We start from the raw sequence: 17,253 nt of genomic DNA, 5'->3' as shown, positions 1-17,253 counted from the left end.
ATGGGTCTCAACCCACCTGGAGCAAAGGAATATGAAGAACACCAAAGACACTAGGTAATTGTGAGCCCAAGGGACAGAAAGGGATACATAAACCGGAGACTACATTAGCCTGAGACCAGAATTAGATGGTGCCCAGCTACAACCAATGACTGCCCTGACACGGAACACAACAGAGAACACCTGAGAGAGCAGGACAGCAGTGGGATGCAGGCCCCAAATTCTCATAAAAAGACCAGACTTAATGGTTTGACTGAGATTAGAAGGGCCCTGGAGGTCACGGTCCCCAGACCTTCTGTTAGCCCAAGACAGGAACCATTCCCAAAGCCAACTCTTCAGACAGGGATTGGACTGGACTATGGAACAGAAAATGATACTGGTGAAGAATGGCTTCTTGGATCAAGTAGACACATGAGACTATGTGGGCAAGGCAACTCCTGTCTGGAGGGGAGATGAGAGGGTAGAGGGGGTCAGAAGCTGGCCGAAATGGACACGAAAATAGAGAGAGAAGGAATGTGCTGTCTCATTAGGGGGAGAGCAACTAGGAGTCTATAGCAATGTGTATATAAATTTTTATACAAGAGACTGAGTTGATTTGTAAACTTTTACTTAAACCAAAACAACAACAACAAAAATTCCCTAAATATTTTTAACTTAAATTACCTACCTCTTAATATTCAGAAGATATCTAAAGACAAATCAGATATTCCAATCTAAATAACAGGGAAAATGCAACATACCAAAATCTGTAAGATGCAGCTACAGCAGCACCAAGAGGAAAATTTATTGCCTTAAGATAGTGGAAGATTTAAAATCAACGATCTGAGCTTCCACTTTAAAAAGCCAGAAAAAGCAAATTAAACCCAAAGAAAATGCAAGGAAACAATAATAACTAGATACTATTAAAAAAGAAAAATGGATAAAAAAGGGAGAAAAAAAATTAATGAACTCAATGGGAAGAAGAGAAAAAAACTACAGACATACTTGAACTAAACGCGACTTCTGTTTGGGATCAACGGTTGAGATCTTTAAATCAACAGAACTTTTTCTACTTTCTTTCAAGAATGTGTTCAGAATTGCTAGAGGAGTGATACTAGATAAATTATTTCCCAAAGAGTTTCAAACCAGAATCAGATTCACAGGTAGAAGGGACCTTCATCACCTAGCACAATACTAGTCATCCAATACAATCAAGAAGTCCAAGTCAAAGAAACCAAGCAAATGACTGGTCACGAGCTTATTGGTCAAGGAGTGAGGTTAGATTAGAACTTGAGTGTCCATACTTTCAGTTCACGCCAATAAAAAACAATTCCCCAGAGAAAAACCCATAAATCTTACCAGTTAAACCAAGATAAATATTGATAAACCTGCACTCCCTACTAAATTATTATTCTTAAAATTATTTTTTAATGAAATACATAATAAAGAATATCTACACTCACTGCCCCCAAAGAGCTGAAAGAACATGAATTTTAAGTAAATGAATTCCTCTGCTTTCTTCCCTTCCACAAAGAAAAAGCATGTCTATTGCATATCTGATTATCACTTTTTTTCCTAGAGCTAGCAACAATGTTTAAACTAAAACATCTTTCTCTGTGGAAAACTAGTTCACCAGCACATATTAAAACGCACACCAAAGAAGTCATCTTATTATCAGCATACAGTTCACTCGCCTTCAACAAGGTATGTTTTAAAATTCTAGTTATTTCAAATGATTTGTTCTACTCTCGTTCTTTTAACCAAATTATGAGTAAAAGTAATAATACAGCTCTGTGTCATAATAACAACAAAGAAAATAGAAAATCTTTTTGGATAAGAAAATAACTAATGAAAGGGCTAATGTGGAAGCTAACAATAGAAGAAAAAAGAAGATTTTTTTTTTCTAATTCAAACTCAAAGGTTTCACTCTATTCCAAGTTCAATGTTATTTCCAAATTATTTTTCTTTAGTAACTATCAAACAAATAGAAATGAATAGTCTACTTCAGCACCCAATTTCTCCAAGACCTTATTTTATCAGGTTTATTATCTCATAATATACATGCCAAAACCCACTGTTGTCAAGTGGATTCTGACTCACAGTGACCCTATAGGACAGGGTAGAACTGCTCCATCGGGCTTCCAGGGCTGTAATCTTTACGGGACTAATCGCCAGGCCTTTTCTCCCAGGGAGTGACTGGTGGGTTTGAACGACCAACCTTTTGGTTAGCAGCTGAGTGCTTAACCACTGTGCTACCAGGGCTCCAAAACGTTCTGTAGTATAAGAAAAAAAAATGATTTGCTAAATGATCCCTACAAAACTCATGTTTTAAGTGAATTTTAATTAGTTAGCACTTGGGAAAACAAACCATCAAGTGAGTAGAGATCTAGGAATTCAATGCCTTCACCTCCTCTTCTCTCGCACGTGCCCCAACTCCCAAAGACCCACTCATGCCAGCTACCTGACCCTCAGCAGTCTGAGGCACTGTCTGCAATGAATGTGTCTGTCCATTGTCCCAAGGAAGGGTACTGAGAACACTGAAGCCTACACAAGTCACTCTGTCTCACATTCAAAAGACAGCATGACCCTGGCTTTCTTTCACTGGGCTGTATCCACTTTAGAAAATGCTATGTAAACTCTCAAATTACACACAAAAATAAACTTCACCCTCCAAAAACCTAGGACTTAGGAAAAAAGAAAGAATACAGGTGTATGTGTAACCTTTCTCGTTCCCCTCCTTTTGCCTGCTAATTGATTATAAAGATAAAGAACACAACTTCTAACATCATACTCATTAAACTAGTCCATAATACAGGAACTTTTTCATGTCCCACTGAGTTTAATGTAGAAGAATTTGAACTATAACAATCTAAAGGCAGAAGATTTTACAACTGATGTTCGGTTTCCCATCTCTCTGATTCACCAGAAACTCAAGAGTGCAAACAGCCAAATCACCCCGAAGACAAGAATGTCATTAAGCCCCCAACTAATAAACCCTCTAGAAGGCACCCTGTGCGTTAAAGCCTGCTGAGATCCTGCCGAAATAACCAAATTAAAAAATCTCAAGACATTTACGACATAAATCCTTCAAGAATGCAGCTAATAACTGTGATTAAAATGGTTAAGACAATAAACACGAAAGCAGCCCGAGGTCTGCATTCCACAACACATAACAGAGGAGAGCGTTCTAAGAGCAGGGATGTAGCAGTGAACAAGGAAGAGAGAGTGCCTGTACCCACGGCCTTTGTAGAACATCTAAAACCAGGAACCCCCTTTCCTAGATATGACTACTTGGAGGAACCTCTCCTGTGTAAATAGGATGCTAACGCCATGCTACTTGGATGCTACTTCCTTGTTAGGCCCTGCTTATGATCCATTTATTCTAAAAGAATTATCTTCCTTAGACCATTCTTGCTTCTCTTTGAACAGTCCATTTTCTCGTTTCCATCTCTCTAGCCACCAGCTCTTGCGCTACGTAACCCTCTTTCCACTCAAATGGGGAGGGGGGTGTACATTTTGCCGTGTGGCTATGACACACCAGGCACTACACTAAACATTTTTTCCTGGATCATTGCACATCGTCTTCGCATAAGCTGGAGGTAGAGGTGTCCATCTCCCCAGTTTATAGACAAAGAAACCGATATGCAAAGACGCTTCATGACTAGCCCAAGTAGCAAGCAGCATAGCTGGGGTGACCTGCGAGTCCCAGCCTCTTTGTACCACACTCCTCTCTTTTACAAGCCCTACAGCTGACAGCAGAATTCTCACAAGCAAAGCCCCAGCAAGAAAAGATGAGAGAAATCTGAAGGTCCCTCCAGAAAATTACCTGGTGAGCACAGCGCCGGGGAGGTGGATTAGGGATTTCAACTTTAGTCCATGTACCCTTTCTGATATTGTAGGTATAAAGCTCGTTGTACAAAAACGTCTGCAGAAATGAAGAAGAATTTTAGTGTTCTGATGACATGCTTCCATTCAAGTGACAGTAAAGGGAAAGACTTCCCCCCACTGTTAGATTACCGTGGGCAACTTATTTCCTAAAGCAACGTAAATCACCCCAACACAGGGGGCTGTGCAATGGACTCCCCAGGACCCTTTGGGATGAGAATACACAAGATAAATACTATCTGTTTACCAATGCATGTTAATATCTAAGTTGCTGAGATCCTCTGCCACTCGGTCAGGTTCTTCCTCCTCCTAATTCAGGCCTAGTTTCTAAGTATGTGGAAGTTCACAGAGGAAGATGGACAAGCGAAGTCAAGCTCACAGTGTTCCTGGCAGGGTGGAGGGAATATGAGCACCTGGTTTTGTTAACTGTTTCATACAATTATGTTTTCTGTACATACACAGAAAACACAGATCTTTCTGGAGCTCAAAAATAACGCTTTGCTCTACAACTCACCAGCACTTTCCATATCTAAGACAATTCTGAAAATTGTGTGAATTTTAATTTTGGAAAACCCATCACGAGGAAGAACAGAGTGTATGTAGGATCAACTGTGAACGGGCAGTGGGCTAACCTCCAGCAAGCAGTAACGGGGGTGGGAGAGCTGAGCGGCAGAATAAAGATGGAGGATAGGCACAGTCAGGAGTCAAAGGAGTGATGAACCCCCTCAATGCTGATGCCATCACAGTCACTTCATTCCTAACAGAGTCTGGGTGACTTGTCAGGGACAATGTCTCCCATCAGTCCCGACCACTCAGGAGGTGAGACATGCAAGAAGGGAGTTACAGGACCAGTGTGTATCTGACATCAATGGATTTAAATGGATTTTACATCAAATAAGACCCATGAAAATTGGGGGAGGGGAAGAAAAAATATATACTTTACTTTTTTGCCATTGAAATATTCACCTCCGAAAAGAATCAACTCATCTTTCTCAGGATGAGCAGAGAATGATGCGTTTAACCTACAAGAGATGTAAGCAGCAGGTCAGCACAGAATTGAAGGTCGAGCAACTCGCTCCTGATGCCCACATGGAGAGCCTGCCTCCCTTCTGCCGGAATGCTTTATCACTGGGCTTCACCTTTCTAACGGTCCATGAAGGAAAAGACACAAAGGCACAGCCCTTAAAGCCAGCCTGTGACCAGTGGTTTCCGCTCCCAGGCGGCCTGGGTCTGGGTGACTTCTCACCCAGTAGTAAGAAGGGCAGGTCTAGATGCTCCTACTTCTAAGCCAGATTTTCTGGAACTGGCCTACTTTAAGGGTCTACCTTGTGAAATCACAATCAAAACTGCTCTAAAGAATCCAGTACTGAGGCATTTCAATACACTTCCCAGGTACCTTCCACCTGGAAAATGGAATGGCTTTTCTACTTATTTTACACATAAGGACAAAAGAATAGCTATATGGAAATCATAAATACATTCTGACCATTTCAGTAGAAAGTAATGAAACACATTACTGTGAGGGTACACCACCGGCAAATACCATCCTTTAAAAATCACTGACAGTGGTGGTCTCCAAGGTGTGTTCCATTTTACACTCATTCTAAAAGATGTTTCTCAAAGGAAAAAAAGTTTTAAGGTCAAATCTGAAAACTCTACTTCCCTCCTGGAAATTTTACTGAGCACAAAAACATTTTATAGACCGAGAAATTTTACAGTAAAGAAACAAGTGTTTCCCGAAGTTCTTTGACCCTGAATCTTTTTCTCACCTAACACCTACTAACATTTTCTGTAGAAAAGTACTGAACCAATTTGGGAAACGACAATCTATGTTGGGCACAAAGTACTGAAATGTTGCCGGTGTATACAACTAACCATACACACCACCTTTACTCAAGTACCACAGAACACAGAGATATCACAAAGCTCTGATGCAACTGGGTATCTTCTCCTTTTTCCCAGTTAAGTTACATCTGAGCCAATACTTACATTTACACACACTTAACACCACCAAAACCAAACCCACTGCCATCGAGTCAATCCCAACTCATAGTGACCCTACAGTACAGAGCAGAACTGCCCCAGAAGGCTTCCAAGGAATGGCTGGTGGGTTCAAACTGACAGCCTTTGGTTAGCAGCTGAGCTCTTGTCCACTGTGCCACCAGGACTCCCACGCTTAACAACAATTCGCAATTTTCATATTTTGTTTCTTTTTTTTCATAATATGATCGATGGGTATGAGGTAAGAAGTTCCGAGGGCTACCCAGTAAAAGGTCTTACTCCCATTACATCTCAGTTCCAACAAATGCTCCCTTATCTCAGGAAGTATTCCTAGCTGACTCAGTGAACTGCAAATATTTTAAATTATATCCTGGTATGAAATCTGACTTTTGGGACATTACTTTAGGAAAAGTTCTAAAACATAATCCAGGAAAAAAAAAAAAAATCCACATTCCAAGTGGATTCCCTCTGTAGTGCTGGTATACTTCCCCTCGGCCTGAAGGCAGGTTAGATGTACTTCTGCACTTCCAGAACACTTTTCCTCCCTCTTTATCTCCCAGCCTCATTTGCCATACACCTCCTCTCCAAGCCACCCTGGGTCCCTCAGTTCCTTTATGCCTTAAAGACTTAATGATCGCCAACACTTGTTTGCTTCAGCAATTGAAGTGAAAATGTATTTTTAAAACATCTTTATGAAGTATAGTCTAGAAGTATAATTCGCTTTGCTTCAACAATAACATGCTGGTCCTATAAACCAAAAAACCTGCTGAGTCAATTCCAACTCATAGCAACCCTATAGGACAGAGGAGAACTGCCCCATATGGTTTCCAAGGAGTGGCTGGTGGATTCAAATTCCCAACCTTTTGGTTAGCAGCCTTAGCTCTTAACCATTGCGCCATCAGGGCTCCATGAGAAAAATAAAACCAGATGACTAACGGAATTTACAAGACGAAGGGCCTCCAGCCTTGGGAGAGGATGAGGTGCTAAGCACACTCCTCTTTCTTCTTTCCAGGCGATGGTTAGATCCTCGGCGTCTGAGATTAGTGGGATCCCAGCACTGGAGCCACTATTCACACCTCACTACAGCAAAGCGATAGGAGCCCTGGTGGCGCAGTGGTCAAAGCGCTTGGCTACGAATCAAAAGGTCGAAGGTTCAAACCCTTGGGCCCTATTTGGGAACCCTATGGGTAGTTCTACTCTGTCCTATAGGGTGGCTGTGAGTTGGATTCAACTGGATGGCAATGGGTTTACAGCAAAGGGAGCACGGTAGTCAGTTCCCTCCTGAAGCTTGAGATCCTAGGCTTCCAGAGACTCCTGACATCGCTATTAAGGATGGGTCTTACAAATCTCAAGTGCCTGGGTGGCGCAAACAGTGAATGTGCTCAGCTGCTAACCGAAAGGTTGGAGGTTTAAGTCTACCTGGAGGTGCCCCAAAGAAAGACCTAGCGATCTACTTCCGAAAACACTGGAAACCCTATGCAACACAGTTCTACTCTAATACATGTGGGGTCACCATGAGTTAGATTCAACTCAATGAAAACTGGTTTTTTCCTTATAAATTAAAGCTCATCCTGAGGGAAACAAAATCAATCACTTCTCCACTAAATAAAACAGTCCCAGGTGTCTGTGACGTTAACACGTTTCCCTTTCCCTGAATGACAGTGTTCTTCTCTATGAAAGTAACTTGACCTTTCCTAAGTTTAAAACTCTGTGTAACCAGTGTCTGGTCTCTCCCTGGTTAACAGCAGGTACAAGAATCACAGAGCCCCAAACCAAATTATAAAAACAACCAGAATTCAAAAGCTAGACAGGACAAGAAGTAACACAGGAATGAGGAGTCAGGTTAAGACCAAAGTCTGTTCATTTCAGCACATTCTACAAATGTCTGAAACCCTGTAAGATTGGGTTTTTGTCACATAACTTACAAATTCATTTAAAAAGACTTATATGAAATTCAGGTTCAATAACAATCATACTTTTCCCACGAGAATTTAAAAAGTAGCAAAAAGCTATCATGATTTTAAGTTTTCCACCTGTCATTTACACATTTAAAGTACTTTTAAAACACACTTGTAAAAGCCCACTGGGACAACACTTTGGTTTGCAATGTTGTGCCCAGCTGGAGCTTTAAAACCTGGGCACGATTTCCCCCTGCTGAGGAAAGGGCTGGAGACTTAATCCCCATACTTCTATGTGATAATAAGCCACATAGTCTCGCTCCAGTTCTCCAGAAGATATGAAAAACAAAAAAAAAAGTTACGTGGGACCGATTTTGCACAGAACTTAATGACTGAAATGCCCCACAAACTGGTCATTTATGAAAACAGGGTTTGAGTGTGATTTTACAGCACTGTTCCAAGTTACAACAAGCAAACTGTCAGAAACCAAAACGAAAAGAACTCTCACTTCCTTACCTGGGAGAAGGTGGGGGACACAGTGTTTCTACAATCTGAGTCTTTTTAGCATCTAGTGTCTGGAAATGGGCTATCAGAGCTTCAAGGTCTTCCTAAAGGAAAATAAGCAGTCAGCATGAAATGTTTCCTTTTTTAACACTAAAACCCGTGACATAGTCCAGAGCCTGGGTTGGTTTCCCCACTCTGTCAATCTGACCTAATAAAGGTTCAATCATGTTCATGAATTATAACATTTCCCCCCATTTGAAATACTTAGAATTCGACACATTCAAGAATACTCAGGGCTTGACCTTACAGGGAGTTTTTTAGAGGTCTAGACCCAGGCACATTTCACGTGCTATCGAATTCCAACTCCCCCACCTCCATTGCCTGCTGAAGGGCCTTCCACTAAGACAGGCCCACCTGAAGTCACTGCTAATTTTAGACAACCTCTCCTAAGCCCAGTCCCACCTACTTTGTGTTCCATATAGCAGGGTTTGATAATTCTCTTGCTTGTTTTCTTTTTCTACCCTTCATCCTCCAAATAATAAAAGTCTAAGAGCGCGTGGCTGTCTTGTTAGCGTGGTGACTGCACAGCGGGGCTCAGTAAATATCTGTGCAGTTAATTAGCACAAGTGGGCTCTCTGCTACACGACAGCAGACATAGATTTAGAAGTTCCGATGCTGGAATTAGGTCTCCCTACCCCCAGTCTGTGTCTGTCGCCCTGCATTTATTGGTGCCCCTCCGCCCCCCAGTGATTCATGATCTGTCATCAGGAAAGTCCCCCTCCATTCTTAATCTCTTCTCTTAACTTACTCGTTCACACTGAGACCTGGAAGCTCCTACCCCCAACTCCCCTACAGTCTCTTCTCCCCTGACCAGTTTCCCTTCAGCTTGGAGGTAGGGGAGGTGTATTTCTTGCACTTTCAGACCACTTTTCCTCCCTTGGTATCTCTCCACCCTCATTTCCCATCTACCCCCTGACCCTCCAAGCTCCCCTGGCTTCCTCAGCTCCTTTAATCAAACAATCCATTCCCTGGGGCTGAGCAACCTTATTTTTTCCGAATGCACCCTATTCCCAGAACTACCTCAGCCCACCCTTCAGCCCAATGTAAGCTCATTTGCCCGGAGCCACCCAAGGTTAGGTGCACTTAGAGCTGACTCACAGGCATGCTGCCTTTGTTATTTTTTAAACATATTATGCAATACTTAAGACCTCCAAAAAGGTACCAAAAATGAACTCAAGGCACTACTGTGTACCCAATCCCCAACTTAGGAAATAAAGCATTACTGATACAGTTGATGCACCCATTGCCCCCAGAGGTAACCACTATCTGGAATCTGATGCTCAAACATTTCTTTATACCCTTATGACATAGATATACATCCCTAAAGAGTCTATATTGCTTCAGACTTAAATTTCACATTAATGGTTCCATATTGTATATTCTTTTAAAACTTGGGTTTTTTTTTTTTTTTTGCTCAACATTGTTGAATAGTTTGATACACAACACAAAGTCTATTCATTTTCACTGTGGCACAGTTACAACTCAATCACATCCATTCTTCTGCCAATGAACAATATTATGTTGTTATAGACAGTACTACTGTTTAAAAAAAAAAAAAAACTGTAGCCAGGTCATGAAGGGTCTTTTAGGACAGTATTCAGACTTCAAGAGAGGAACATGTCTGTGAGACAGCTAAACGAAGCTGTCAGTTAAGTGATGCGATACATGAATCCTGTGGAAAGCAGGATTCTAAGATGTCCCCAAGACTCTCAGCCCATATAATGCCCAGGACAGTGAATACTGTGAGATATTAAATGACACAGTTGACTTTAAGAAATGGAGATGATCCACAATGGGCCTGACCTAATCAGGTGCTTCTTTAAAAGGAACTAGGTGCTTCCTGAAGAAAGAGATTCTAAGTGTGCGGGATTCCATGTGAGGGAGAGTTTCCATTGCTGGCTTTGAAAACTGAGGTGATCAGGAGGCAAGGAATGCAGGCAGCCTCTAGAAGCTAAGAACAGCCCTGGGTGATAGCCAATAAAGAAACAGAACCTCAGACCTACAATCATAAGTAACCAAACTCTGACAACTGCCTGAATGAGCTGGGAAAAGGATCCTAAGCCTCGGATGACAGCCCACCTGTATTAAATGAAAATGGTCGACACAGCGATTTAGGTCTGTGAGACCATGAGCAGAGAACTCAGTCATACCATCCATGCCAGACCTCTGCAGATCCCACTCTCAAAAAGGGAAAAGATGATAGTGGTGGTTACCATCAACTGTCATGGAAAGCCCTTCAGTTCCAGGGTTTTTGGGTTTTTTTTTTTTTTTTTCACTTAGTCCCACTCCGGACTCACCCTTTGCGTGGCTGTGAGGATTATTTGTCCTTTTTTAGGATGAGAGAAGTGAGACTCAGGAAAATTAAAGCCCTTACTCCCAGATTACATATCTTGTAAGAGGCGGGCCCAGCTCCCCTGACACAAAACCCAGGCCTCATCCACCACCCTGCTTCAACCTAGTGGAAGAGGACATTACCAAAAAGCACAGAAATGTGCGCGACATCATATGAAGCAGTGCAAGCACTTAGAAAGAGGGCTGCTTCTTTGCTTTTAGGGAGTATGAGGGCACGAGAAGGTCGAGTAAACATCGGAGAGGACGGGGGCACACGTGGACTGCTTGGGAGGGAGGCGGAATTCGTTACACAACCTGCACAGCTGTCGCGCTGGGGCTGCACCCAATGTTTCCATTTCATTCCTAAGACTCTCCAGTGAAGCCGGCGTCGCCGCTCCTTCTGTCTTGCTGACGAGGAAACCAAGTCCCCCAAGGGTGAAATGAGTTGGCCACCACCACACAGCCGGCGCTGGTCGGGCCGCTCGGGAATCGGGTCTGGCTAGCCGCGGGCCCCACTCACCTCTTCCTTCCGCGAGCGCTTGGACACCTTCTTCTCCATCTTGGCGGCCGTCTTCTCGGCCCCACGGCCCTTCTTTTCTTTCTTGCCCTTCTTGCCCATCGCGCCGGGTCTAAGGAAACGCAAGCTCAACACCCGCCGGAAGCAGGTCCTGGCGGGGGAAGGGCCCGGCACCTGGTTAATGCGTCACTTCCGGTCCCGCCCCCAGCCCGCTTCCGGGCGAAGGCTGGGAGAGAAGGGGCTATAGGCTGCCCTCTACTGGGCTACGACAGTAGGGCCTCTCTTCCAAATGGCATCTGATGACGAGCTTGGGGCCCTTGGGCTTTGGATTAGGTGTATCGAGGAGAAAACGGCCGGCCCGGACGTGAAAACAGCCGAGCACTTACCCCCTTTAGTGTGTGCGCCGTATTCACACCGCCCTGCCCCTCCCGACCTGGCGTATGCGACAGATGGTTCTTAAACTGTCCTAGACGACAGGGCGTCTGTAGCGTGTAAGGGCACCCGCCATGGAGGGAGGTGGCTGCGTTCGAATGCCAGCTCTTTATTTACCGGCGCCATAAATTGAGGCAAATTGCTTAACCCCTAAAGAGTTCCAGCGGTTTTTTCACTTAGTCCCACATAAGACACATCCCTCAGGGTGGCTGTGAGGATTATTTATTCTCTTTTAAAAATGAGGAAAGTGTGACTTAGGAAAATTAAGGCCCTTATTTCCAGATCACACGTCTTGCAAGAGATGGGCCCAGCTCCCCCTTAGACAGAACCCCCATAGTGCTATATTCTTTACCTGGCTTCCTCTCCTGCAGTGTTGTATTGCAAAATTGTTTCCTTTGCTGGGCTCCCAGCCACCTCTCAGCTTTGTATTTGAACCCTGGAGGTTTTATGTGTTGTAGGAGAAAAAACATCACAAAGTTTAGTAAAGCAAAAAGAAAGTTTCGTTGGGCATATATTCAAAAAGGCGAAAGTGGGAAGTGGACAAGCATGCTGCCACAGCCATGTATGCTCGAGTCCAGAGAACATTACAGAGTCATTGGTATATATTAACATTACAAATGGGTAAACCCACTGACAGCTGCACGTTTTCAAAGGTTGGCTAGAAACTGTGGTCCTACATTTTGAATTGTCCCTCTCAACAATCACTGATACACCTTTCAGTAAAGACAGGAAGGTCTTCATTGGTCCAACACATTTTCTATTCACTATGTTGACAGAAAAAAGATAAGAATGGAAAGAAAGTCTTTTGTGTTCTGGCATATGTGAAAGTTTCCCCCAAAGATATTTTCCAGGATTTATCCTATCTATTGTCTTTTTTTATTGTCTTTATCTCAGGGCCCAGTTGATGTGTCCTTGTGAGTCCTTGTGAGCCCAGCTCCAGCTGGGTCACATTCTCCACGCTCAAGGACAGGGAATAAATGACCCCAACATTATTTCCTAAATCATATGTAAACCCCATTGCGCCGGCGTAGTATGATTAAGAATGTTGCTGGCATAACTCGTATGAACTCCTACTTGTAAATCCCTTTAAAAGTAACTTACCTGCCCACGCTTGGTGAGCAGTCTCGGCAGCCGTAAACTCCGATGGACTCCAATTCCTTGTACAATGAAATAAAGGTGGCTTTTTTGTTCTCCCACCTCAGTCTCTGGTTTATTAGCCAGTACGAGTCATGCTGAGTAAGAACCTGGGGTTTCTACCCGGTAACAATGAGACAAAGTCTTGCCATCCTTGCTTCTAAGGAGCATTCTGTCTGTAATTCTTCCAAGACAGATTTGTTTGTTTTTCTGGCAGTCCATGATATATTCAGTATTCTTCGCCAACACCATACCTCAAATGCATCAATTCTTCTTCAGTCTTCCTTATTCATTGTCCAGCTTTCACATGCATATGGGGTGGTTGAAATACGCCCTGGCTTAGGTCAGGCACACCTTAGTCCTCAAAGTGACATCTTTGCTTTTTAACACTTTGAAAAGATCTTCTACAGCAGATTTGCCCAATGCAATATGTCGTTAGATTTCTTGACTGCTGCTTCCAGGGACGTTGTTGTGGATCCAAGTAAAATGAAACCCTTGACAACTTCAAAATTTTCTGCATTTATTATGATGTTGCTTATTGGTCCAGTTGTGATGATTTTCGTTTTATGTTGAGGTATAATCCATTCTGAAGGCTGTAGTCTTTGATCTTCATCAGTAAGTGCTTCAAGTCCTCTTCCCTTTCAGCAAGTGGTTGTGTCATCTGCATATCGCGGTTTGTTAATGAGTCCTCCTCCAGTCCTGATGCAGAGTTCTTCATACAGTCCAGCTTCTCCGGTTATTTGCTTAGCATACAGATTAAATAAATAAGGTGAAAGGATACGACCTTGATGTGCTTTTCCTGATTTTAAACCACAAAGTATCCCTTAGTTCTGTTCAAACAGCTGTCTCTTGGTCTATGTACAGGGTCAGCATGAGCACAATTAAGCGTCCTGGAATTCCCATTCTTTGCAAAATTATCCATTGTTTGTTAGGATCACACAGCTGAATGCCTTTGCAAAGTCAATAAAATACAGATAAACTTCTTTCTGGTATTCTCTGCTTTCAGCCAATATCCATGTAACATCAGTAATGAGATCCCTTGTCCCATGTCCTCTTCTTAATTCAGCTTGAATTTCTGGCAATTCCCTGTCTATGTACTGCTGCAACCATTATTGAATTATCTGCAGCACAATTTTACTTACATGTTGTCTCAGCCTCTAGTGCTGCTCCAACAGAAATACCACGAGTGGATAGCTTTAGCAGAGCGAAATTTGTTTCTTCACAGTAAAGTAGGCTAAAAGTCCAAATTCAGGGCTTCAGCTCCAGGGGAAGGCTTTCCCTCTGTCAGCCTTCACTGCGCAGGGACACCGGGTCCAAAAGATGCGCTCTGCTCCCGGCACTGCTTTGTTGGTGGTCTGAGTCTCCCCCTCCCCCCACTTCCCTTTCCTTTTATCTCTTATAAAAAGTGGTTCAGGCCACACCCCTGGGAAACTCCCTTTATTTTGGATCAGGGATGTGGCCTTAGTAAGGGTGTTACATCCTCTTTAACATAAAATTACAATCACAAAATGGAGGACGACTACACAATACTGGGAATCATGGCCTCACCAAGTTGACACATATTTTGGGGGAACACAATTCAATCCATGACACATGTGATATTAATGGTATTGTTCAATAATTTTCACATTTCTTTGCATCACTTTTCTTTGGAACGGGCGCATATGTGGATCTCTTCCAGTCGGCTGACCAAGTAGCCATCTTCCAAATTTCTTGGCATAGACTAGTGAGATCTTCCAACATTGCATGCGTTTGTTGAGACATCTCAATTGGTATCCATCAATTCCTGGAGCCTTGTTTTTCGCCAATGCCCTCAGCGCAACTTGAACTTCTTCCTTCAGTACCATTTGTTCTTGATCATATGCTGCCTCTCAAAATAGTTGAACATCGACCAGTTCATTTTGTTACAGTTACTCTGTATTCCTTCCATCTTCTTTTGATGCTTCCCGCATTATTCAGTATTTTCCCCATAGAATTCTTCAATATTGCAACTCAAAGACAGAATTTTTTCTTTAACTCTTTAGCTTGAGAAATGCTGAGTGTGTTCTTCCCTTTTGGTTTTCTATCTCCAGGTCTTTGCACATTTTATTACAATACTTTAGGTTGTCTTCTCGAGCTGCTCTTTGAAATTTTCTGTTCAGCTGTTCATCATTTTTTCCTTTCGCCTTAGCTACTCTACGTTCAAGAACAAGTTTCAGTCTCTCCTGACATCCTTTTTTTTTTGTTTTCTGTCTTTTTAATGACCTTTTGCTTTCTTCATGTATGATGTCTTTCATGTCATCCCACAACTTGTCCTGTCTTTGATCATTAGTGTTCAATGTGTCAAACCTATTCTTGAGATGGTCTCTAAATTCATATGGGATATACTCAAGGTCATAGTTTGGCTTTTGTGGGCTTGTTTTAATTACCTTCAGTTTCATCTTGAACTTGCATATGAGCGATTGATGGTCTGTTGCGCAGCCAGCCCCTGGCCTTGTTCTGAATGATGATATTGAGCTTCTCCATTATCTCTTTTCACAAATGCAGTTGATTTGATTCCTGTGTATTCCATCCAGCGAGGTCAACGTGTATGGTTGCTATTTATGTTGTTGAAAAAAGATATTTCCAATGAATAACTTGTTGGCCATGCAAAATTCTATCATGTGATCTCCCATGTTGTTTCTCTCACCAAGGCCATATTTTCCAACTACGAATCCTTCTTTGTTTCCACCTTTCGAATTCCAATCACCAGTAATTATCATTGCATCTTGATTGCATGTTTGATCAGTTTCAGACTGCAGAAGTTGGTAAAAAAACGTCAGTTTCCTCATCTTTGGCATTAGTGGTTGGGCATAAATTTGGTTAATAGTCATAATAACTGGTCTTTCTTATAGGCGTACAGATATTACCCTACCACTGACAGAGTTATATTTCAGGATGGATCTTGAAATGTCCTTTTTGATGATGAATGTCATACCATTCAACTTGTCATTCCCAGCATAGTAGACCATATGATTATCTAATTCAGAATGGCCAATACCAGTTCATTTCAGCTCACTAATGCCTAGGGTATCGGTCTTCAAGCATTTAATTTCAATTTTGACAACTTCCAATCTCCCTTCATTCATACCTCGTACATTCCACATTCCAATAATTAATAGATTTTTGCAGCTGTTTCTTCTCATTTCGAGTCGTGCCACATCAGCAAATAAAGGTCCCAAAAGCTTTATTCTATCCACATCATTAAGATTGACTCTACTTTGAGGAGGCAGCTCTTCCCCAGTCATATTTTGAGTGCCTTCCAACCTGAGGGGCTCAACTTCCGGCACTATATCAGACAATGTTCTGCTGCTATCCATAATGTTTTCAGTAATTTTTTTTAGAACTAGATCTCCAGGTTCTTCTTCCCAGTCTGTCTTAGTCTGGAAGCTCTGCTGAAACCTGTCCACCATGGGTGACCCTGCTGGTATTTGAAATACCGGTGGCATAGCTTCAAGACTCACAGCAACACACAAGCCACCACAGTACAACAAACTGACAGACAAGTGGTGGATCAGGAGAATAGAGTTAACGATACCACCTGCTGAAAGTAGTCAATGTATCAATCCTGAGAAACAATAATGAGTAAGATCTGACTGCCTGTTAGGATTATACTCAACGTTTTGACCCAAATAATATAATAAATAGGAGAACTATTTGTAAAGTATGAAGTGCTATGGTTTGGTTGGAGCTGAGTGAAAATGCTTATCATTACTTAGAAGATGTCAGCTTTGAACTCGTAATCAAGGAAACAGGATAGTTTAAGGACAAGAATGAGCAAAAATTTGGCAAAGGGAAAGCATAAATCGTGAAATGAACTAGCTTCTTAGTAGGTGAACTGCCAAAAGGCTCAGCCTTACACAAATTCGCTTATATCCAATCAATTACTAATAATTGAGCAACCAGAGAGAAATACGTTTCCAAGCAACTTCAAGGTTTGTCCGTGAAACCTAGTTCTTTAAGAAGAAAAATGAAATTTGGAAAAACGGTAGAAGAAAATGTAGACCAGAATTAAGGCTACCATTACTAATAGCAGAATAGGAGAATGTGTGTGCTGTTAGGTAAAAGAAAGACAACTGATTAAAAAGGATCTAGATCAATTTCACTGAACAATTTGTGTAGAAGTTGTTAAATGGGAACCTAAATTTCTGTGTAAACTTTCACTGAAAAAAAACTAAAATAATATTTCAAAAAATTAAAATTCACCTGTTCAGTAGCACTAGCCACATCTCAATCGTTCAATAGCCACATATGGCTACCATGCTGGACAGCCCAGATAAGTGATTTCTTCGTCACAGAAAGTCCCACTGCATAGCACTGCTCTTGATACTTGGTGTACTTCAAGTAGAGTGCGTTAAACCCATTTGTAAAGAAAAAACAGAAGCTGGAACTTTTCAAAACTGAGTCCTCAGTCTCCAAGCATATACCATCTTCTACAAAAAGCTATAAAAGGTCAAATTCTCGTAGGTAACTATCACCCTGGAGGAGGAGTTACTT

General features: G+C 42.2%; 1 protein-coding gene across 2 annotated transcripts in view; it reads right to left on the bottom strand.

The window, feature by feature from the left end:
• The window catches only part of KLHDC4 (kelch domain containing 4), a 46,981-nt gene extending 35,639 nt beyond the window's left edge, over nucleotides 1–11,342 (bottom strand). Inside the window, exons 1-4 of one of the 2 annotated variants that reach the window (XM_003418140.4) lie at nucleotides 11,176–11,342; nucleotides 8,277–8,368; nucleotides 4,805–4,883; nucleotides 3,803–3,901 (exon numbers count right to left, since the gene is read on the bottom strand). In XM_003418140.4, coding sequence (XP_003418188.1) covers nucleotides 3,803–3,901; nucleotides 4,805–4,883; nucleotides 8,277–8,368; nucleotides 11,176–11,274 — 369 coding nt within the window. In that variant the 5' untranslated portion in view covers nucleotides 11,275–11,342. The remainder of the gene's footprint in view (nucleotides 1–3,802; nucleotides 3,902–4,804; nucleotides 4,884–8,276; nucleotides 8,369–11,175) is intronic. The other variant, XM_023558087.2, reaches the window with a different exon arrangement.
• Nucleotides 11,343–17,253: the final 5,911 nt, after the last annotated feature.

This window comes from Loxodonta africana, chromosome 21 (genome assembly GCF_030014295.1).
Source record: "Loxodonta africana isolate mLoxAfr1 chromosome 21, mLoxAfr1.hap2, whole genome shotgun sequence".
Taxonomy (NCBI): domain Eukaryota; kingdom Metazoa; phylum Chordata; class Mammalia; order Proboscidea; family Elephantidae; genus Loxodonta; species Loxodonta africana.
Note: the sequence above shows the minus strand (reverse complement) of the source record. Positions and strands in the feature narration are given on the sequence as shown.